This window comes from Oncorhynchus mykiss, chromosome 6, assembly GCF_057628025.1.
Source record: "Oncorhynchus mykiss isolate SJ-2025 chromosome 6, ASM5762802v1, whole genome shotgun sequence".
Taxonomy (NCBI): domain Eukaryota; kingdom Metazoa; phylum Chordata; class Actinopteri; order Salmoniformes; family Salmonidae; genus Oncorhynchus; species Oncorhynchus mykiss.
In genome coordinates, this window is record NC_143027.1 from 75,428,950 (window position 1) to 75,453,864 (window position 24,915).

Genomic DNA, 24,915 nt, shown 5'->3' on the forward strand with positions numbered 1-24,915 from the left:
TCAGTTCCTTGCTCAGAACATGAGAACATATGAAAGTTGGTGGTTCCTTTTAACATGAGTCTTCAATATTCCCAGGTAAGAAGTTTTAGGTTGTAGTTATTATGGGAATTATAGGACTATTTCCCTCCTATACCATTTGTATTTCATTAACCTTTGACTATTGGATGTTCTTATAGGCACTTTAGTATTGCCAGTGTAACAGTATGGCTTCCGTCCCTCTCTTCGCTCCTCCCTGGGCTCGAACCAGCAACACAACGACAACAGCCACCATCAAAGCATCGTTACCCATGCAGAGCAAGGGGAACAACTACTAGAAGGCCCAGAGCGAGTGACGTTTGAAACGCTATTAGCGCGCTAACTAGCTAGCCATTTCAGTTCGGTTACACCAGCCTCATCTCGGGAGTTGATAGGCTTGAAGTCTTAAACAGCGCAATGCTAGACGCACAACGAAGAGCTGCTGGCAAAACGCACAAAAGTGCTGTTTGAATGAATGTTTACGCGCCTGCTTCTGCCTACCACCACTCAGTTAGATAATTGTATGCTTGTATGCTCAGTCAGATTATATGCAACACAGGACATGCTAGATAATATCTAGTAATATCATCAACCATGTGTAGTTAACTAGTGATCATGATTGATTGTTTTTTATAAGATAAGTTTAATGCTAACTAGCAATTTACCTTGGCTTACTGCATTCGCGTAACAGGCAGTCTCCTTGTGGAGTGCAACGAGAGAGAGGCAGGTCGTTATTGCGTTGGACTAGTTAACTGTAAGGTTGCAAGATTGGATCCCCTGAGCTGACAAGGTGAAAATCTGTCATTCTGCCCCTGAACGAGGCAGTTAACCCACCGTTCCTAGGCCGTCATTGAAAATAACAATGTGTTCTTAACTGACTTGCCTAGTTAAATAAAGGTATACTTTTTTTTTTTAAATTATTTTTATCTGCAAATCGGCGCCAAAAGATACCGATTTCTGATTGTTATGAAAACTTGAAATCTGCCCTAATTAATCAGCCATTCCGATTAATCGGTCGACCTCTACTCTGTTAACCTATGTAGATATTCCATAAGAAATATGCTGTTTCCAGTTACAATAGTCATTTACAACATTAACAATGTCTACACTGTATTTCTGATCAATTTGATGCTATTTTAATGGACAAAAATGTTGCTTTTCTTTTAAAAAACAAAGACCTTTCTAAGTTACCCCAAACCTTTGAACGATAGTGTACATTTAAAAGTGAAAAATAATGGAATTGCCCAGCTGTGGCTTACTCTGCCACATAAAAATGTAGTATGAAAGGTGGTCTTCTGCACCACAATCCCACCAGCTCAAATATAGTTTGCTCCCCTTCAAATGTTGTGGCAACTTTTTTCATTTCCTAGCCCTCACATGTTGCGAGGCCGAAGAGAAGACAACATCCAGTCCCTTGAACATCACGTCCTCTATTATCTTGTGTTAATGCACGTTTCCAGTTTGCGACAGCAACCATGTGCGTTCCCAATCTCGGTGGCTGGGCTCTGGGTTGGTGATGACGTCTGTGGTTTTGTGCTGCTCCAGGAGTCAAATGACACCAGTTTGCGAGACCTCTGTGAGAATGCCTCGATTTGCCTCAGCTCTTTCAGAGAAAGGCCTCCCCGACAATGCAGTGCAGTTACTGCTATTCATCCTGTTCTTGAGAGACTCCAGCCTATTCAAGCCAGGCCGCTATTCCAGCACTGCTCCGCACGACTCCACTCAGCGGCGGAGACAGACAGAGATCCGCTGCATCTGTCCTTTGCCATGACAACTTTTGAATTGAAACATAAAGCGGTTGTTGGGCTGGGAGCTGTAATATCAAGCCGTATCAAGCGCTCTATGGTGGTGTTAAATGGCTGCCTCTGGACAAAACATCCTGGAATGATCAGTACTAGTATCCTACTGTCCGACTGAGACGGACCTATTCACTGATCGTTAACATCGTGGGGAACTGGGCCATCTGCCCCAGTACGAGGCTGCTCTCCAAATGTCTTCATTATTTCCTCACTGTCCTGACCTCCTAACATTGAAATGCACACAATGAAAGTGATCCCAGTTTAACCAACACAATAAATTGCTGACCGGACCTCCATCAACACACGTCCTGTTGTGACAGAGCAGGTTGTCACTCTGACTGGAGCATCCTGAGTGGTTGGCTGGCTGGGATATCCATTCACACAGCCCAACAGGTGTTTCTCCCTCTCTGGCCTTTAGGTACATAACCTCATCCACCTCAGCCTTTGCTATTTTATGGCACATGGCAACTGTTGCAGCAACAATGCTTCATACTGTTAGGACAGGTCCAGAAGTCAAGACTATTAGCAACTGCTGAGATGAGGTTTATATTAACTAACTTTATGCAAGCTTAATTTCATATCGTTTCAACCCAGCAACATCTTGCGCCTCCCAAACACACCAGCCTGTTTATGAAGCCAAGAATGTAATCCCTTCTACAAAATGAGAAGTGATATCATTATCAGTCTCTGAGCCCAATGGTTTACGGTCACGCCCATATTGTAGCTGTGCTGTTGTGTTCTGTGATTTTATTACCAGGTGAGACAAAGACCAGCCGCTGGGCCCTCTTTAAACCAACCAGATAAGGATGCCTAGTACGTCCTACTGCGTGCTTGAGACAAGAGCCTCCTGAATGTATTTTTCATTCAGCCTTTTTGTAAATACCACGTAGCCTCTGATTCACTGAGCAAACTTCCTGCGTGACAGGGAGCCAGCGAGGGCAGACCGACTAAGGCAAATCAGACTCCTCATATACTGACTGGCTTTAGTGGCCTCTGCTCTGTGCTCATTAAGACTGGAGCAAAGTACATACTCTGCCCAGCCAATAGATCCTAACAAAACATGGACTGTAGGAAAATAAACAGGTCTATCTTTTAAATGTGTTGTGTATTAAAGTGATAATCTCCTTAAACTCTTGTGAATAATGGATTGCTAAGGTACAATTCTTGGCAGACATAGACTGAGACTCTTGGCTAGCGTTTAAACTCCACAATGCTGAATGTGTTTTGTCAGAGTAAAATTAATAAGATATAAATAAATTAAGTCGAGACCAGTGTATTGTTTCATGATGCAAGAGTTCTTCCCTTGACGCTGTATTCTCGAGTAAAGTTCTCCATGGAGAGCTTATTCATTAGAAGGTCTAGGTGTCATCATGCCAGTTCTCTATGGAGAGCTTATTCATTAGAAGGTCTAGGTGTCATCATGCCAGTTCTCTATGGAGAGCTTATTCATTAGAAGGTCTAGGTGTCATCATGGCAGTTCTCTATGGAGCTGTGGCCAAACCGGGACAGAGACTGAGGACTGGGACTGAATACAGACAAACCAGGCTTTCTTGATCGTGGGAACAACTGCAGGGCTTTGGTTGAATGAGGATTGAAGATTCACTCACTTGTGATAATTTACACCCTTGGCTAAACAACAGTCAGTCATATGAAGGGACTCACTGTACTCTAACTGTGTACAGTTTGGCAGACAGTAATGTAGTTTGAAATCATATCGCTAAACTGTTTTTTTTAAATTCTCACTGCCAGATAAAAATGTAATCTGTTTATTGAAACATAACAAGCTTAGTGAGTGTGCATCAACATTTTCTGACATGTCAACAAGAGAAAGTGCTTTGAAGAGCCATGCCCCTCAAGTGTTGTGGATTGCTATTTCATTCTACTTCTGTCTTGATAAGTGGTTCCAGTAAACTCACCCAGTCTCTCTCTGTTGTCTAATCCCCAGGCCTCTGACAGCTCCAGTGGGTGGAGCTACATTGGGCCCCTCTCTCTACCCGCTCAGCACTGATGGGACAGAATCCTGAATCCTGGAAGAATCCTTGACGACCCCTCTTTCCTTCTCCACCCTCCCAGGCTCCACCCTCTTTCTCCTCCTCTCCTCTTTCCTTAGACTCTCCTCCTCCCCCGGTCTCTTCTCTCAGCGCTGGGATCATTACTCAACCCCACTGAAGAATGGACCACAGTAGCTGGCAAGGATGAACTGGGTCTGCCTGCCAATGCAGAAAGGGAGATAAAAGAGGGAGAAAGAGAGAGCAAGTTCAAAACCTGTGAGTGAAAGAAGAGAGGAACATATTAAAAATGCCCATGAGGGATAACATCGACAACTGCACTTGAGTAGTATGAGCTAGAAAGCCTCAGCAAACCTGCCCACCTGGATGTGTGGATCTGTAGACACACACACACACACACACGTCTGTCTCAGTCACAGCAGAAGACGGCTCCTACCCTGCCCTACCCTGTGGGGTGGTGTTTTCAGCATTATTCCCTGCCTACCATACCTGTGTAAGGAGTGGTGGAGAGGAAATTTAGCAACTCTTAGAGGACAGTGGAAGCTGACAAAAATGCTTCTATGTTAAAACCAGCAGCCCGTAACCTTTTATCAGGGTTTTAGTAGTGAACAGGTCACCACCACCATGCCGGCTAAAGGGAAGTACCTGTTAAATGACCAGGAGCTGAAACATGAGGCCCTGTACAGGAAGTTCTCCTGTATCAGCCAGTACCAGCCTCTAGTGCTGCTACTGGGCCTCTCCATGCTGTCCTGTGGAGTCCTCATCATCCTCTTCTTCGCCCTGCACCTGGTGAGTTCGTGTGTGTGTTGTGGAATCGCTAGCTAGCGGCCGTTGTGTAAGTGACGTTATCTACCGAGACCTAGAAGTGTGTGTGCACCTACCCATGTATGAAGTGACAGTATGCTACACATCAGAGCCCAGCTTTTTTGAATGACTTAGTAATATCCCCTGTGGGGGTGTGATGTCCTCTCTGGATGAGTTGACCGATAATGGATGAAGATTAGCACATTAAAGACACCATTGTGTGGTGGCAGATAGCCTAGTGGTTAGAGCGTTGGGCCAGTTGAAAGGTTGCTGGATCGAATCCCCGAGCTGTCGTTCTGCACCTGAACAAGGCAGTTAATCCTGGTAGGCCGTCATTGTAACTAAGAATTTGTTCAGAAGTAGTATGTTATTTTTCTGTAGTACATTGAATAATTGTGTCTAGATATTAGAGGTCGTTGTTTTATGTCTCCTCGAAACAACAGTCAAGGCAATACACGAGAGATGATGCTGTTGTTCAAAAGCTTGGGGTCATATTTTTATTTTTGAAAGAAAGGTTTAAAAATAACATCAAATTGATCAGAAATACAGTGTAGACATTATTAATGTTGTAAAGGACTATTTTAGCTGGAAACGGCTGATTTTTAATGGAATATCTACATACAGTGGTTGCTCCACTAAAAGTTTTGTGATTATGCTGTGGGATTTAGAGGTAATTTGTGGTTTAGTAAGGTACCCTGCATCACCCCTTCATTGCTCCGGACCAGCTCAAGGGGGAGTTGGAGCACTGATTATGCTTTTGGGTCCTACTATGTCTCTGATAATGAATGGGCGGCATAAACCTAAATAGAAACTGATAATTGTGCACGATCAGTATAACTTACTAAAACTATTGTTAAACTAAAGTTTTTAAAATATATTTTTAGGATTATTTTGCTCTTACTGTAGTACTGTAGCCCACTCCCAACTGGTCATGTGGTACAATGCTTGAGTTGTGCAGTGGTCTAAGACACTGCATAGCTGTGAAAGCTGTGTTGCTACAGATGCTGGTTCGATACCTTGACTGGGAGACCCATGAGATGACTGTAGGTTTTTGGTTTCTCTCCCTCTAAAAACAGAAATAAATAATTCAAAATAACAAACTGGCTTTATTTACAAATTAGTAACAATGTTCAAGAATGGCTTTTTTCTCACACATTTTACGTTATTTGAAAATTAAATCATCTCCAAAATATTGTTATTTTTAAAATAAATTAAACGATTAGTATTATTAATTTAGAATTATATAAATGTCACTTTGGATATTCTCACAGATATATTATTAGCCCTGTTATTAGCAGGACTATATATATTGGTCACGGCTCCCGAGTGGCGCACAATGGGATTGCCTTGCACTTCTCCAGCTGTATCCACTGAAACAGCAGTGGGCGCATGAGGTTCAAAGAACGAGGGCAGGGGGCACGGGATGGGCCGCAGACCGCGCACAGAAGATTGATCTAGCCCATGAGGAAGGGGGTTGGGGGGGGGTGGACCCCCACACCGCCCCACTGGGTTGCACAGAGCAACACTTTAAGGGGCATTGCACTAATAATGGTGCTGACTAGGGAAACGTTCCCCCTGTTCTTAGTGCCAGTCTGCACATTCAAACTAAAACAATGTAATGACTAATGGCGTGAAAAATGCCCCTTAGATATGAATTCGGAGAGCAGATATGATTAAATATTAAGGCATTAGACCTCTCACTAAAGGCGTCACTCAAAAGTTATACTTAAATCCGAACTGGATTTTTTTTAAATGACATGAAAAGCACACATTTGTAAATCCCAAACTCTAAAAGTAATTGGAAAGGTAGATACAAATGATTTGTGACATTGTGGTTATAATAAAGAATGTAAACAAGATGCTGTTTTTATTTACAGTAGTGATGAACAGCTGGTGGCATTTTTGAAAACAGGTTTTCAAACACTTGTAGACTGATTAGCAGGACAATAGACTCTTTATAGCCTGGCTACTGTAGGTGTGAACATCCCCCTACCTGCAAAAATGACATTGTGACCAAAGAGAACAGACGATATGGACAATGTTTTCATCAAGCCTGCTTCTTTCTATGGTGCTACCTGTTCTAGTGTTAGGACCGTAACCATGAGAGGACTTTAAAAATTAGCCGGAGTTGAGAGGATCACCAAAACTAAAGGTATTTTGGTTTCAGTGCGTTTTCTTTAAAAATATATATTTTGTAGCCGATCAATGTGTAGGCATACTGTGTAATAAAATCGCTAATCAATTAAATAACGGTTAAATAAAGAAATCAAAAATATTGTGTACTAAAAACATGAATGTGTTTTTGCAGAGCATCTGCAAGACTGTAATTGCTGCAAATGGAGGATTCTTTGACGAAAGCAAAGGACACAATTATTTAAATAAAAAATAATTATCTGGTCAACTTGACTATATTTCCTATTCATTTTGAAACTCATTTCATGTATGTTTTCATGGACATTTCATGGACATGTACAGTGGGGCAAAAAAGTATTTAGTCAGCCACCAATTGTGCAAGTTCTCCCACTTAAAAAGATGAGAGAGGCCTGTAATTTTCATCATAGGTACACTTCAACTATGACAGACAAAATGAGAAAAAAAATCCAGAAAATCACATTGTAGGATTTTTAATGAATTTATTTGCAAATTATGGTGGAAAATAAGTATTTGGTCACCTACAAACAAGCAAGATTTCTGGCTCTCACAGACCTGTAACTTCTTCTTTGAGGTTCCTCTGTCCTCCACTCGTTACCTGTATTACTGGCACCTGTTTGAACTTGTTATCAGTATATAAGACACCTGTCCACAACCTCAAACAGTCACACTCCAAACCACTATGGCCAAGACCAAAGAGCTGTCAAAGGACACCAGAAACAAAATTGTAGACCTGCACCAGGCTGGGAAGACTGAATCTGCAATAGGTAAGCAGCTTGGTTTGAAGAAATCAACTGTGGGAGCAATTATTAGGAAATGGAAGACATACAAGACCACTGATAATCTCCCTCGATCTGGGGCTCCACACAAGATCTCACTCCGTGGGGTCAAAATGATCACAAGACCGGTGAGCAAAAATCCCAGAACCACACGGGGGGACCTAGTGAATGACCTGCAGAGAGCTGGGACCAAAGTAACAAAGCCTACCATCAGTAACACACTACGCCGCCAGGGACTCAAATCCTGCAGTGCCAGACGTGTCCCCCTGCTTAAGCCAGTACATTTCCAGGCCCGTCTGAAGTTTGCTAGAGAGCATTTGGATGATCCAGAAGAAGATTGGGAGAATGTCATATGGTCAGATGAAACCAAAATATAACTTTTTGGTAAAAACTCAACTCGTTGTGTTTGGAGGACAAAGAATGCTGAGTTGCAACCAAAGAACACCATACCTACTGTGAAGCATGGGGGTGGAAACATCATGCTTTGGGGCTGTTTTTCTGCAAAGGGACCAGGACGACTGATCCGTGTAAAGGAAAGAATGAATGGAGCCATGTATCGTGAGATTTTGAGTGAAAACCTCCTTCCATCAGCAAGGGCATTGAAGATGAAACGTGGCTGGGTCTTTCAGCATGACAATGATCCCAAACACACCGCCCGGGCAACGAAGGGGTGGCTTCGTAAGAAGCATTTCAAGGTCCTGGAGTGGCCTAGCCAGTCTCCAGATCTCAACCCTATAGAAAATCTTTGGAGGGAGTTGAAAGTCCGTGTTGCCCAGCAACAGCCCCAAAACATCACTGCTCTAGAGGAGATCTGCATGGAGGAATGGGCCAAAATACCAGCAACAGTGTGTGTGAAAACGTTGTGAAGACTTACAGAAAACGTTTGACCTCTGTCATTGCCAACAAAGGGTATTTAACAAAGTATTGAGATAAACTTTTGTTATTTACCAAATACTTATTTTCCACCATAATTTGCAAATAAATTCATTAAAAATCCTACAATGTGATTTTCTTTTTAAGTGGGAGAACTTGCACAATTGGTGGCTGACTAAATACTTTTTTGCCCCACTGTATGTCTTCATGGACATTTCTAAGTGACCCCAAACTTTTGAACTGTAGTCTAGGTTCCCTCAGCGTAATAAATAGGAGTGTTATGAGTGTTATTGCAGGTCTGAGCTGAGGGGGAAGTACATTAAAAAAAATCTATAAATGCAACAATTTCAAAGATTTTGCTGAGTTGCAGTTCATATAAGGAAATCAGTCAATTGAAATATATTCATTAGACACTAATCTATGGATTTCACATGGCTGGGCAGGGGTGCAGCCATGGGTGGGCCTCGAAGGGCATAGGCCCACCCACTTGGGAACCAGGGCCAGCCAACCAGAATTTTTTTTCCCACAAAAGGGCTTTATTACCGACAGAAATACTCCTCAGCATCCCGCCCTCCCCCCTCTGATGATCCCGCAGGTGAAGATGCCGGATGTGGCGGTCCTGAGTTAGCGTGGTTACACGTGGTCTGTGGATGTGAGGCCAGTTGGATGCCATTATTTGCCTGTTTGTGGACCGCCTGTTAGCTTGCATGATCCTTGCCATTCTCCTTTGACCTCTCTCATCAACGAGCTGTTTTTGCCCCCAGGACTGCTGATTGGCTGGATGTTTTTTGTTTGTCCCACCATTCTCGGTAAACCCTAGACACTGCCGTGTGTGAAAAGCCCAGAAGGTCGCCTGGCACTGATCATACCACGCTCAGTCGCATAGGTCACTAGCTGTTCAATCGAATGCCTCGATGCCTACTTTACATAGTAATGCCACAGCCACGTAGGAGCAATCCATTTTTGTGAACAAGGTGGTGTACCTAATAAACTGACAGGTTGTCAGGTTGTCAAACTGCCTTATTGTCACAAACACGGGATAGGTGCAGTGAAATGTGTTGTTTTACAGGGCTTCAGTCAGTCAGCCGGTGAACAAAGACGTGGTTGCTTCTTAAAATGGCACCCTATTCCCTAAATTGTGCACTTCTTTTGACAAGGGCTCTGGTCAAAAGTTGTGCACTGTAGAAGTGAAAGGGTGTCATTTGGGACACACTCATGCTGTTGACATTGGCAGGGCCTGAGGCACTGTAGCACTTTTCTCATTCAGGTGTTGATGCCAAATTAGGTCCATCATCAGGTCTCATTACTGCTCTCTCCTAAAGGAAAACAAGGGGCTTTATTGGCATTGGAAACATGTTTACATTTGCAAATGTAAGTGGAATAGATATTAAACAAAAGTGAAATAAATAATCTGAAATTAACATTTCAAATGTTATATTGCTGACTATGTATAGTGTTGTAACTATGCAAATAGTTGAATTACAAAAGGGAAAATAAATAGACAGATCAATATAAACTGATTGTTGCATGTTGTGTTTTTTAAACATTTTTGTTGAAAGTTACAGTTCGTATAAGGAAATCAGTCAATTGAAATAAATTAATTAGGCCCTAATCTATGGATTTCACATGACTGGGAATACAGATATGCATCTGTTGGTCACTGATACCTTAAAAAAAGTAGGGACGTGGGTCAGAAAACCAGTCACCATTAGCCTCTGCAATGCGGCACATCTCGCGCTGCATGAGAGTTGATCAGGCTGTTGATTGTGGCTTTTGGAATGTTTTCCCACTTCTTCAATGGCTGTGCAAAGTTAATGGATATTGGCGGGAATAGGAACATGCTGTCGTACATGTCGATCCAGAGAAACCAAAACATGCTCAATGGATGACATGTCTTGTGAGTATGCAGGCCATGGAAGAACGGGGACATTTTCAGATTTGTATACAGATCCTTGCAACGTGGGGCTGTGCATTATCATGCTGAAACATGAGGTGATGGCAGCAGATGAATGGCACGATAATGGGCTGCAGGATCTCGTCACAGTATCTCGATAAAATTCAATTGGGTTTGTTGTCCGTAGCTTATACCTGCCTACCTGCCTAGTCAGGTCAAGACCCTGGTGAGGACGACGAGCACGCCGATGAGCTTTCCTTAGACGGTTCCTGACAGTTTGTGCAGATATTCTTCAGTTGTGCAAACCCACAGTTTTATCAGCTGTCCGGGTGGCTGGTCTCAGACAATCCTGCAGGTGAAGAAGCTGGATGTGGAGGTCCTGGGCTGGAGTGGTTACACATGTGAGGCCAGTTGGAAGTACTGCCAAATTCTCTAAAACGACAGAGGCGGCTTATGGTAGAGAAATAAACATTAAATTCAGTGGCAACAGCTCTGGTGGACATTCGTGCAGTCAGCATGTCAATTGCACGCTCCCTCAACTTGAGACATCTGCAGTGTTGTGACACAACTGCACATTTTAGAGACCTTTTATTGTTCCCAGCACAAGGTGCACCTGTGTGAGGATCATGCTGTTTAATCATCTTCTTGATTATGCCACACCTGTCAGGTGGATGGATTATCTCGGCAAAGGAGAAATGCTCACTAACAGGGATGTTAACATATTTGTGCACAAAATTTGAGAAATACGCTTTTTGTGCACCTGGAACATTTCTGGGATCTTTTATTTCAGCTCATGAAAAAAGGGACCAACACTTTACATGTTGTGTTCATAGTTTTGTTCAGTGTAGTTTGCATTGACAATGGTGTTTGCTTCACTGACTGTCCTTTTCATGTGGAAACAGGTCACAAATATTGCTGCTGTGTTGGCACACTGTGGTATTCACGTGATAGATATGGGAGTTTATCAAAATTGGATTTGTTTTCAAATTCTTTGTGGGTCTGTGTAATCTGAAGAAAATATGTGTCTAATATGGTCATACATTTGGCAGGACGTAAGGACGTGCAGCTCAGTTTCCACATTTTGTGGGCAGAGAGAGAGAGAGAGCGAGAGAGGGCTATGCCTACGGCGGCCTCTCTCAATAGCAAGGCTCTGCTGATTTCCTTACTTTTGGGTCAGTCACAGTGTTCAGGTATTCTGCCACTGTAGTCTCTGTTTAGGGCCAAATAGCAGTCCAGTATGCTTAGTTTTTTGGCTAGTTCTTTCCAATGTGTCAAGTAATTGTCTTTTTGTTTTCTCATGATTTGGTTGGGTCTAATTGTGTTGCTGTCCTGGGGTCTGTTTGTGTTTGTGAACAGAATGCCAGGACCAGCTTGCTGAGGAGACTGTTCTCTAGGTTAATCTCTCTGTAGATGATTGCTTTCTTATGGAAGGTTTGGGAATCACTTATTTTTAAGTGGTTGTAGAATTTAACGTCTCTTTTCTGGATTTTGATAATGATCAGATATTGTCTGAATTCTGCTCTACATGCATTATTTGGTGTTTTATGTTGTGCACAGAGGATGTTTTTGGAAAATGATGCATGCAATATTAATTATTGGTTTGTGAGTGGACCCTAGACCTCACAAACATAGAGGGCAATAACTGATTCAAGTATTATTTGCAAGGTCCTAATTGGGATGTTGAATGTTATGTTCCTTTTGATGGCGTAAAACCCACCACTAAGGTTTTCGTGACAGGTTAGTTAGCATGTGTAGGCTAATGCCTATCGTTAAGTGCACAGGCCTGTGAGTACAAATGTGATATAGTCACTGTGTTCAACTTGTAGAACTTCCCTCTCCACTGTGGATAGATAGACTACCTGTTAGAGACCATGAGCCCACCAGTGAGCGAGAGGAGGGCATTCCAACATATATATTTATTTCTAAGTGGTACTTAAACAGGATAGTTGAGGCTCAGATTGAACAAAGGGCCTATTGAGAGCCCTGTTGTTTTTAGGTGAGTAAAGTCCTCTAGATTCTAACGGAGTACAGGGAGTGTAAGAGAGTCAAAGAGAGCACGGAGAGGATGCTTTTACAGTGGTCCTCATTTTACATAAGTTAACTTAACCCGCCAACAGACACTAGAGAGAGTGTATGTGGGTTTACTTTCGTCATTATTGCAGAATTATGTTTTGCACGGTCTAATTTAAGATCTACACCACAGAGCACGCAATCTTCACCATGTGATAACTAACAAAACCTGGTGTGAATTTCAATGCCCAACAGATGAAAACATTAACTTATGGCAGGCTGAGACTGAGCAGATCCCACCTGGGTCATTGCTTTTCAGATGAGATTTTAAGAGGAGAGGAGAAGTAATCTGTTCTCTAATTGTATAGATGTTTACTACTTCCTTCCATCTGAAAATAAATAAGAAAAGGAAATGAACAAGTCTCCTATAGGTTGATTTAGTGGGTGTAGCCGTAGTTAAACGTGCTAGTAAAAGCCTTCACTTCTGCTACCATGGAAACCAGCATGCTCAATATACAATGCCGAGATGGCCTTCTGCTCAGGGACCTTTACGCAGTCATTCCCGCTCTCCTTGTCATCTAACTCTTTCCCATTCTCTCTTTCTCTCGCTCGCTTTTTCGCTAACTGGCATGCACGCAAGTTGACGCAAGTGTATACACACACATACACAACAGAAATCTATATCTGAGCCTTCCTCTTCCCTCTCAGTGTAATTCAATCAGGAAGATGCTGTGGCCTCTAGCAACAGGACATGACGCAGAGACAGATGTGCAATAAGCCTGAATAAGCCACGATGCTGAATTAGATATGGGCCGCTCTCATGACTAGACCGTACATAGGCATAATAAAGGGACTTGAATGATGTTGAAGGGAAGTTGAGTGAATGTTGTGAATGTTTCGACATATCATTGTACCTGACCTATATAACACTTCAAACCTGTCCTCAGACAGAATGTATATTATAGCCTGTTTTTTAATCCTTGTCTTTTCATTAGAGGAGTAGAGCATTGTGTGTCTGTATGGCTGTGTGTAGATTGATATGTCGTCCATGTCTATGAATGTGTGTATATCTCAATATACTGAATATACTCAATATACTCAAGAGTATAATGTAAATTCCATGATTGTGATTCAGTGTGCGTTATGTTCTCCATCTCCGTTTCAGAGTGCGGAGGAGCACTGTGCATTTGTCAGCGTGGTGAGCTGCAGCCTGTGTGTGTTCCTGGCTGTGTTTGTGCTGGTGTGTACAGAGACCCTGACCCAGCGCTGGAGGAGACTGCTGGCTCTGGTGGTCTGGGCCACTCACCTCACCATGGGATTCACCTTCATCTTCAGCGGACCCCTCATCCTGCCCTGGGACCAGGTATACACTCTCGCTCTAAATAAAGGTTGCACGACAAAGCCTGTTGGCTTTCAAAATAAATGTTTGAAGCCCATGTCATGGTAATTATTCTAATCAAAGGAGAGACTTTTAGATTTCTTCAAAACCATCAAACTTTATTAATAATTACTGCAGTAATAGTGTTAATGGTCACCCAATGGTGTGGAGTTAAAGCCCAAAGAAACAGGATTCGTTTACAACTTTTCATAGTCTTCCTGAGTCCTTGTGACGAAGAACAGATACGTGAAATTATACAAAGGTACATTGCGCTCTCATTCAACAGATATCTGTCTCTAGTTCATTTACTGCTTGTTTATACAGAAATACTAATGCAACATAGGATTCTAAGCCCTTCCCACAGAATGATGGAGTCCAGTATTCATCTGCTGTATGGGATAAATAAACTGGAGATTGGGTCCCCCTGGCACCGACCGACAGGCACACAGACACTAATCATGGAATGGAATGCAGTCTTTAGGTTATCACCAAGCCATGGTAAATCTGCTGTCAGCGTTAACACAGACACATGAGAGTTCAAAGAACCCTATTCTGTTGCCTCTAAGAAAAACAGTATGAATGTACTAATATAAGAATACATTCTAATATAAAAGTAATGTGATTAACATAATGTTGTATTTCTATGACACCCTCTTCCTTTGTCCTCTTACTCTTTTCCTCCATCTTCGCACCAGACAGTTTATTAGGTACACCCATCTAGTACCGGGTCGGACCCCCCTTTACCTCCAGAACAGCCTGAATTCTTCAGGCATGGATTCTACAAGGTGTAGCGTTCAAGCGTTGTGCAAATTATATCAAGGGACCTAACGTGTACCAGGAAAACATTAGCCACACCATTACACCACCGCCACCAGCCTGTACTGTTGACACCAGGCAGGATGGGGCCATGGACTCATGTTGCTTGCGCCAAATCCTTACTCTGGTCATTATTGCAGAATTATGTTTCACACAGTTTCTGTTTCCTTCCCTGAAGAAGTTATCTGATTTAAGATCTACCCCACAGAGCACGCAATCTTCTCCATGTGATAACAAACAAAACACTCAGTGGCCAGTTTATTAGGTAGGCCACCCCATTCACGAAAATGGTTCACTCCTACAGATAGTGAGTCATGTAGCCGTGGCTTACTATATAAAGAAGGCAGACAGACATCAAGGCATTCAGTTACTGTTTGATTGAACGTTAGAATGGGCAAAATACACCATTACAGCACTGCCAACTGATGTGAATTCTGATATGAATTGAAATTCACATCAGTTGGCAGTGGTGTAATGGTATAGGGAATGTTTTTCTGGCACACGTTAGATCCCTTGATACCAATTGAGCAACTTTTGAATGCCATACCTTGTAGAATCCATGCCCTGATGAATTCAGGCTGTTCTGCAGGCCAAGGGGCTCTCTGTTGCTTAGGTCACTTATTTAGCCCATTCTAACGTTCAATCGAATAGTAACTGAATGCCTTGATGCCTGTCTGCCTGCTTTATATAGCAAGCGACGACTACATGACTCACTGTAAGAGCGAACCATTTTTGAGAACGGGGTGGCCTACCTAGTAAACTGGCCACTGAGTGTACATATATGATATACACACATGAACAGAAGCATCAAAAAGTTATATTTGTCTAGTTATAGCATATCTTGCCAGTACACTGAGGTGACAGTTGTCCAGTAAAACCACTTGTTCTTTGGATAGTGCTGCCGATCCGAGACTCTTTCCCCACACAGTGTTTCATGTCACATCAGTCTGACCCATCTCTCTCTCTCTCCTTTTCTCCTGTAGGTTCCCTTCTTCCTGTTCATCATCTTCACAGTGTACACCATGCTGCCTTTCCAGATGTGCTATGCTGTGGTGCTCAGTGTGATCTCCTCACTCTCTCACATCATGGTCCTCACTCTACGCCTCACTGTCTTCAGCACCCAAGATCCCAGCCCCTTTCTGGCCAATCAGGTGTGTCATTTGTTATGCTGTTAGTAACAATTATACATGTGTTATGTGATCTCCTGGTGATGCATAACGTTATGTATGCTCACAATGTTGTGCTTTAAATAGTTTTCTATAAACAGGAAGTATCACTGTGTATGTGTTTTAATAACTCATGTGTCATGTTTGTTTCAACGAGATAGTGTGCTATAGTGTTGTTTTTGATGTCCTGTAAGGAGTTTTTAAGGTCGTAAGACACATTTCTGTGAAAACAGACAATGCTTATGCTGTGCAGATAGGTTGTAATGTCTGTCCCTCTGTCCCTCAGCTGCTGTCCAATGCGGTGGTGTTTCTGTGTGGCAGTGTGGTGGGGGCCTTCCATAAGGTCCTGATGGAGAGAGCACTAAGACAGACCTTCCAGGATACACTCAGATGTCTTGGCATCCGCATGAAGCTGGAGATAGAAAAGAGACAACAGGTGAGAACATCTTATCAGACACTCTGCTATCTTCTTGATTTAGTTATTTAACCTTTAAGGAAATACCCTTGAGAATAGAAATCTACTTGGCAAGGGCGATCTCCCAGGGGTGTCTCTTTCTGAACAGAGGCACACCCGACTGAATACAGGAAGTATGAAAGACTAATAAAAGTGAATAGTGTTAGGCTAAAATATTTGTTGTCATAATAGCACTGGCTAATTTTTACTTAATTTAAGACCAGCAGCCTTGTTGTTTTCTAGCTTGTATTTTTCATTACAATGATCAAATCCCCTTCAAATAAAATGTAATTAATGATTTTTTAAAGTAGATGTCTATGTGTGCTCCGTTAGTAAAAACGGGTGTCTGTTTCAAATGGAATTTTAACCATAATTGTTTTTCGTTTAGAATAATAGTTGCTTAGGAAGTGACACCACACACCATGAGAGAGAGGAGGCTGCTGGCTGCTCTGTTGTCTAGCAGGACAGAATGGAATGATACAATCGTTAACATTTGAACCGGCTCTGTTCTACTCTGTTGTATTGAGCCCGAAAAAAGGAGCAGTGCCACAGGGGTTAGCCAAAGAGCACAGGCACCATAAATAAAGAGAAGAGGGAAGGGAGGGTTTGAAATGGGTCTCAACGCTGAGGTGAACAGTATTCCCTCCGTATCTCCCTCCCTCCCACAGAGCACTAAGCCATTGTTCTCTAGACCCAGTCAGATAGAATCTGCCAGATCAATTACAGCACAGAGCTGAGCTGACTGAACCAAATCAAGGCCACTTTGTGCAGAATGATTTTCCATGCTTTACGGTTTTTTCTGGAAAACCTGCTCCAGTCATTTGAACCAGGAGGTGGTAATCTATCTGGGAGAGTATGTAGGCCTAACCAGTTGCCCTGTGACACTGGTCTTGGGTCAGTTTTACATTTCTTCCACTAATGGTTAAAGTTAGGATTTGATCCTAGATCTGTACCCAGGGGCAACCCCCCCCCCCTCCCCCCCCCATGGATGCAGCCAAACCAGAGAGGAAAGAGAGTAGTCCGGTGCCTCAGTATTGCATCATACGGGTGAACAGGAATTATGATGGGGTCAATGGGGATTGAAGAATGATTTCCTGATCTCCTTATTCCCATCTCACCTGACTCTATTCCATCCAGAGGCTCTCAATGCAATGTTATATATTTTTGTTGACTGGCTGTACAACCAGACTGGCAGCACAATGATTATAAAGCTTTTAACAGTTATCTGAATGAATGGGGCCCTTGTTAGTGGAGTTACTAGATCAGCAAGACACTCTGACAGCTGGTTGATACTCAGATTGGGTTTCTCCCAGATTGGATGGGTTCATGACCCTTTGTCTATCGGACAGTGTGTATGGTTGGGTGGGTGTGGTGTGTTGATGCTAACGTGTGTGTGTGTGCGCGTAGGAGAACCTGCTGCAGTCTGTGCTGCCGGTCTACATCTCCATGAAGATGAAGCTGGCCATCATGGAGCGTCTGCAAGACTGCAAGGACAAAGAAGAGCGGCAACGACTTGTCAAAGACAACAACTTCCACAGTCTCTACGTCAAGAGACACGAGAACGTCAGGTACAGTACAACAATAGCCTGTCAAGGACTAAGAATATGACTGAGAAGCATACAGCATGTTGAAATAACCTGTTATGTTCTAAGAAAATGACTAAGAAACATACAGTGGAATCCTATCCTTTGTCTGTCACTCATTGCCTGTCAAACTAAGCACGGTTTTCAGTCTACCAAATAACACACATGGAAAATATTTACCCAACCCAAATGTTCTCTTGAACGAAACTCCACTTTTGGCTTTAGCTTTTACATTTTGGCTCTTTTTCTGCTTCTGGAATGGCCTCTTACATCACCGGGGCCAAGCATTCTTCCATCCAAGACCTCTATACTAGGTGGTGTCAGAGGAAGGCCCTAGAAATTGTCAGACTCCATCCACCCTAGTCATAGACTGTTCTCTCTGCTACCGCACTGCAAGTGGTACCGGAGCGCCAAGTCTAGGTCCAATAGGCTTCTAAACAGCTTCTACACCCAAGCCATAAGACTCCTGAACAGCTAATCAAATGGCTACCCAGACTTTTTGCATTGCCCCTCCGCCCTTCTACGCTGCTGCTATTCTCTATTATCTCTGCATAGTCACTTTCATAACTCTACCTACATGTACATATTACCTGGACACCGGTGCCCCCGTACTTTCACTCTGTATATAGTCCCGTTATTGTTATTTACTGCTGCTCTTTAATTATTTGTTATTCTTATCTCTTACTTAGATTTTTTTTCTTAAATCTGCATTGTTGGTTAAGGGCTACACCTGTTTATTCGGTGCATGTGACAAATACGATTTGATTTGGTTTTGAAATTGTGTTTCCATAGCTAGGGACTTGAGAAGAGCAGAATCAGTTGCTTTGTGAGAAAGTGTTAAGGTTCACAGTTAGCCATTGTTATGTAAATGCAAGCTGAAAAGTACCAGTGGCCTGGCTTCGGCCCCAAGTGAGAGCAGGTCCGCCGGATTCATGGCCCAGTGAGACCCGGTGCCGGCCCGCAAAGATGGAAACAATAGTCTGAACACTGGGTTAAATCATATTGTCACGATCTTCGTTGGAAGCATACTCGGACCAACGTGCACCGTGATCTGGGTTCCACATCTTATTTATTGAAGTAAGTGAACCGCACAACAAAACAATAAAGAAACAACGAAACGTGACTACGTGGTGCACATGCACAAAACACAAAATAATATCCCACAAACACAGGTGGGAAAAACAACTACTTAAATAATATCCCCAATTAGAGACAACGATTACCAGCTGCCTCTAATTGGGAATCATACAAATCACCAACATAGAAAAATTGAACTAGACCCCACATAGAAATATTAAACTAGACTACCCCCTAGTCACGGCCTGACCAACTCCACCACAGAGAAACATGTTCAGGACGTGACACACATGTTGCATGTGTGCTTTGAATAGTTAGTTTGTGTTCTCTAAATGTATTAATTGAATTTCCCCTGACATCCTCTGACCCCGAGGACTGGAGTTGCCCATCACTGCTCTGGGCAGTCTATTTACACTCACAATGCCCAGTCAGTTCTCATGGAATTTAGCATGACAGTGTTAGCTGAGCATTGACCCAAATGAGGCCTTTTGTTTTATGGGCATTCATTTAGAAAGTGCTGACAGACATTGGCTTTGTAGCCTATCCAGTGAACCTTGGCAGATGGCTCAATAGATTCCCTAAGTTTTAGACTCTGTAATTGCTTACAGACTGTACTGTACCTTCTACCTTCCTGGATTTTTAATTTTACCTTTATTTAACTAGACAAGTCAGTAAAGAACAAATTCTTATTTTCAATGACGGCCTAGGAACAGTGGGTTAACTGCCTGTTCAGGGGCAGAACGACAGATTTTACCTTGTCAGCTCGGGGGTTTGAACTTGCAAACTTCCGGTTACTAGTCCAACGCTCTAACCACTAGGCTACCCTGCCGATAGAGAGGGAGCCCATTTGTTGCCCAAATTAAGGTCAACACGGTAACAATCTTCGATCTTCTCAGTAGTCTAACAAACTGACATTTGTAACTACCTGGTTGATTTGATGATAAGTTTAGACCCATAATTAATATGATTTCATAGAAAAGGAGGGACATTAAAACTGTCTGATCTGAGAAGGCCTTGTGGAGATCAGACTGTATCATGTGCTGCTGTGGCTCGGCTAGTGATGAATCCTCATTTAAACCCTTTGGTGTTACTGTGAATTATAGCCCAACCACTTCCACATTTGATCCTTGTAATGACACAAGACATGCTTGTCATTAGACATGTTCTTTCCAAGAAAACACCTGGTTGTTGTCAGTCAGAGTTACTGGGCAGCCATGGTTCTCTGATCTGCTTGGCAAGCAACAGGCTAATGTTAGCTACTTTAATGAGGACTTAGCTTGGCAGCAGTTAGCCCTCTGAGCCCTGGTAATGAGCCAGTGATTAGGCTGTGGTGGCTGAATGTGTGGTGACCTGGGTTAGGTGCTCTGTGGAGGATAGGGTTAACAATAAGCTTATAGCACTTCCAATCAGTGTACAGTGCAGTGCTTCCCCCATTATTCTTTGTCAGCAGCTGTGGCAAAGTTAGCATTGTGGTGGTGGGGGGCGTGTTAGTGGACGTGGCCAATGGCAAACATTTTAGTGGCTGTTCTACACATTTTAGTGGCTGTTCTACACATTTTAGTGGCTGTTCTACACATTTTGCCATGGACGGAGAGAACATTTTACAGTTTTAAAGCTAGTTCTCTGCAATTTAAAACCTTTGGTTACTACATGATTCCATATGTGTTATTTTATAGTTTTTATGTCTTCACTCTTATTCTACGATGTAGAAAATAGTAAAAATAAAGAAACCCTGGACTGAGCAGGTGTATACAAACTTTTGACTGGTACTGTGTGTGTGTATGTATATATGTATGTATTTGTTTTAATCATATTTTGGAGTGGAGGCAACGGTGCTGCTAAATGAATATAGGAAAAATACTGCTGTAGTTTACGTCTTTGAGCCAAACCCCTTAGCACGATCTCCCGTCAACTCAGTCTTCACCTCCTCTCTAGCCCCATAGGATTACTGTTCACCCAGGATAGGACCTCCACCAGCTGTAATCAGTTATCCCCACTCCAATTTCAACACCCCAGGAGTTAACCGTTATCTGACAATGACACCCTTGTTTAGTGATACAACAACATGAGAGGGATTAATCAGTGTAGCGGCCAGCCCAGCCGTATCCATGCAGACAACAGGTTTCATTATGACACTGATGCCTTGACCCCATATGTCCTGAGTCGGTCGTGATCAGTAAGCATGAAACGCAAGAAAATGCTTGGAAACTATGTGCAACAGGGAGGGACCATCTAAACTTGTCCAATAATGAATACTTCTTGTTTTCTTTGGAAACCGTGTGTCTTAATGAACACACCCTTGGTTTTTCTCTTTTTGCAGTATTCTGTATGCTGACATTGTGGGCTTCACCCGATTGGCCAGCGACTGCTCTCCGAAGGAGCTGGTCATCATGCTCAACGAGCTGTTTGGGAAGTTTGACCAGATTGCAAAGGTGAGTTAATAATTTGTAAGATTTGCACCTTTAATTAAATTAACACTGACTTTTCACCTTTTATTTCATATTTAGCTACACTTTTACGCTAACACGACAGTGTAGTAATGCATAATCCACTTATTATCTGGCATTAATCAGTGCTTGCTTCATCATAATAATTCAAAAAATATATTTATTTTATAGAGTGCATTTCATGATACAAATAATCTCAGATAGTTAAAAACAAGTACATGTAGTTGTTGGGCTGGACACGTATGGATGTGTTGTGTGTTTGGTTCTTCAGGAGAACTTCTGATACCTTGTTTGTGTTAATGCTAAATCCAGTTGACATGTCTGCTTCTTAGATGGTCTTCATGGTCTGTGGTATTTTTCTATTTTATTCTTCAGGAGAACGAGTGCATGAGAATCAAGATTTTGGGAGACTGCTACTACTGTGTGTCTGGCCTGCCTGTCTCCCTGCCCATGCATGCCAAGAACTGTGTGAAGATGGGTCTGGACATGTGTGAGGCCATCAAGTGAGTTCAGAGAAGGCCTTCTGGGGGGAAAACAATTACTAAAACATGAGATCCTTCTGGTTAGTTCCAGGACTTTAGCAACATGTATTCTCATTAGATTGTGAGATAAATAGCGTATAGTAAATCAAATGTGTTAAAGTCGGGTAGGGAGGGTAGTGTTATTGTATAACGCAAGGGGGACTTTCTGGCCTAAGTATTATGTGTTAACATGAGTTGTCTGGGTCAATGATGGTTATGAGTGAGTTAGTTCTATAATCAGGTGTTGTGGAGGACTGGAGGGTCTGTCAAAGGAAGGCTTTATCATGGCTCCTCTCTGCCCTGTTGGACAATCAAATCACATTTAATTTGTTACACGCGTCGTAAACAACAGGTGTAGACTAATGCTTACTTAAGGGTAACAAAAATGCAGAGTTAAAGATAAATTAAATACAAAGTGACACAAAGAATAAATACACAGTCAGTAACAATAACGAATACAAATAAAATGGCTATATACAGGAAGTACCAGTACTGAGTCAATGTGCAGGGGTACGAGGTAATAACATGGCTATATATAGGAAGTACCAGTACTGAGTCAATGTGCAGGTGTACGAGGTAATAACATGGATATATACGGGAAGTACCAGTACTGAGTCGATGTGCAGGTGTACAAGGTAATAACATGGATATATACGGGAAGTACCAGTACTGAGTCGATGTGCAGGTGTACGAGGTAATAACATGGCTATATATAGGAAGTACCAGTACTGAGGCGATGTGCAGGGGTACAAGGTAATAACATGGATATATACAGGAAGTACCAGTACTGAGTCAATGTGCAGGGGTACGAGGTAATAACATGGCTATATATAGGAAGTACCAGTACTGAGTCGATGTGCAGGTGTACGAGGTAATAACATGGATATATACGGGAAGTACCAGTACTGAGGCGATGTGCAGGGGTACGAGGTAATCTAGGTAGTTATGTACTGTACATATAGGGAGGGGTAAAGTGACAAGGCAACAGTATAGATACTAGACCGTAGCAGCAGCGCATGTGGTGAGTAATGTGTGGCGTCAGAATGCATGTTTGCGCATGTGTTACGAATCCCTTTTGGCCCGACAGTCTAGGGGAGATGGTAACGAGACCCGTAACATAACTCATGCACATTATAATAGTGAAAAAGTAAAAGTGAGAACGAAATAACCACAGAAAACTAAATTACCGTCAAACACATGGTTTATTAGAAAACACACGGTAATGGGGGGGAGCAGGAAAAGGGGCTGAGCTGGACCCAAGGAAAGAAACAATAAGCATCCAAAACACCCCTAAGCTAGACTAGCCTATTTTAACAACAGCTAACTAACAGTTCTAACTAGTGTATTTAACAAAGTTTACCTACGGGTAGTGTATGCCCATGGGCGACTTGTCTTGGTTTCCCCTTTTCCCACCAGCAAACAAACACCATAACTAAAAACAATACTCACAGGTGAGGACAAAGTGATATGGAGGTGCTCAAACAAAAGATAGCTCAATACATAAGAGGGAGAGAGACATATGGGAGAGGGTGAAACAGAGCGATCTACAGACATAGGGCATTTACAGAGAGATTGAGCTCTAGAGCAAACAACTGACAGGGTTTTTAAACCAAGGGAAAGGAACTGTGATTGGGTAGGAAACAGGAGGAGGTGTGTCTTCTGATTGATGATTGATTGGTGACTGATTGGGGAGTGATGATTTTCACCTGTGAGGGGAGAAGGAGAGAAAAGAACACAGGATACATACACACACACCCACAGGATACCTGTATCCGTAACAGCATGTTATGACAACATGGAAATCGTTGATTTGTTCAGCTGGCTCTGATGTCAAAGCAATAAGAAGGAATCCCAGGGAAACCAAAATGAACACACACACACATCTGACATATTCTGATCCTGCCCCCCAGACGAGTGCGCGAGGCCACAGGTGTGGACATCAACATGAGAGTGGGCGTGCACTCCGGCAACGTGCTCTGCGGTGTGATTGGCCTCCGCAAGTGGCAGTTTGACGTTTGGTCACATGACGTCACCCTGGCCAATTATATGGAGTCTGGAGGCTTACCTGGGTATGTTAGTAGTTGAGTTAACCATGTATGGTAAATCTTTAATCCTAATGGTGGCATTCATTATTAAGTTACTAGTGGTAACCTAGTCCTAGTAAGTCCATTTTACTAATAGTAACCCCCATCTTTGTCTTGATCAGGCGTGTCCACATCACTGAGGCCACCCTGAAGCACCTGAACAAGGCCTATGAGGTGGAGGAGGGGAACGGCGGGCTAAGAGATGCCTACCTGAAGGAGCTCAACATACAGACATACCTTGTCATCGATCCTCGGGTGAGCTACCTCATTTAATGCATTACCTCCAGAATCCCTGACAAGGGCCTTATCTGTATATGTGAGACTGTACTCCTCGTTAACGTGTGTGTGTGTGTGTGTCATCAGTCTAAGAACCAGGCTCTGAACAGCCACAGCATGCCCAAGCCGCGTGTGAATGACGGGCTGAAGATGCGGGCGTCAGTGAGAATGACCCGTTACCTGGAGTCCTGGGGCGCCGTCAAACCCTTCGCCCACCTACAGAGCAGAGAGGGGTACACCCAAGACACCATGGTCAATGGAAAATCACGCTGCAAGGTGAGTGACGGCTGGGGGGCCACTGCATTATAACTGATGAAAAGATTACCAGACATACTTCCTCTAACAGAAATAGTCCACTTTACACATCAAATCAAGCACAACAGGTTGAAATGTATTGCTACAAGCATCACTATTTCCTGTGGAAGACTGTTGCGACTGTTGATGGAATATTTAAATGCTGCTTTACTTCTTGCTGTTTTACGCACGATGTGTCTAACAACAGTTGTTTAAAAAAAAAATCTAGGACATCCCTCTGCGCACAGCTCACTCGAAGATCACTGAGAGGTAAGGAAGGCCAAGTCTGAGAACACGGAGAGGATGAGTTCATTTGTTTATATGTTAACAAGAGCCCTGAACTGGCATCATGTCAGAGTGGTGACGTCAGACTCTCCTTACTGGATTGGTACTCCTGCTATGCATCAGTCTGTTGATACAGTGGGTGTTTATGGTTGTGGAGGTGTATTTAGGAAGCCAGTTCTTTTTTTTTGAATGACCAAATG

The 24,915-nt window shown here is 42.8% G+C and overlaps 1 protein-coding gene across 21 annotated transcripts in view; it reads left to right on the forward strand.

The window, feature by feature from the left end:
- Positions 1–24,915, forward strand: part of LOC110526596 (adenylate cyclase type 2) — an 84,260-nt gene that overhangs the window by 38,106 nt on the left and 21,239 nt on the right. For 10 of the 21 annotated variants that reach the window (XR_016496875.1, XR_016496876.1, XM_021607693.3 and 7 more), the window contains 11 exons: positions 3,760–4,612; positions 13,500–13,697; positions 15,512–15,679; positions 15,981–16,130; positions 17,556–17,716; positions 21,129–21,240; positions 21,631–21,758; positions 23,687–23,845; positions 23,983–24,115; positions 24,224–24,412; positions 24,660–24,700. Coding sequence is in view for 15 of the 21 variants with exons in the window: in XM_021607693.3 (XP_021463368.2) it covers positions 4,448–4,612; positions 13,500–13,697; positions 15,512–15,679; positions 15,981–16,130; positions 17,556–17,716; positions 21,129–21,240; positions 21,631–21,758; positions 23,687–23,845; positions 23,983–24,115; positions 24,224–24,412; positions 24,660–24,700 (1,604 nt within the window). In the remaining 6 variants the exon portion in view is untranslated. Of the gene's footprint in view, positions 1–3,759; positions 4,613–13,499; positions 14,211–15,511; positions 15,680–15,980; positions 16,131–17,555; positions 18,809–21,128; positions 21,241–21,630; positions 21,759–23,686; positions 23,846–23,982; positions 24,116–24,223; positions 24,413–24,659; positions 24,701–24,915 lie in introns of those variants that run through there. The other 11 variants (XR_016496879.1, XM_090238876.1, XM_090238879.1 and 8 more) reach the window with 4 other exon arrangements.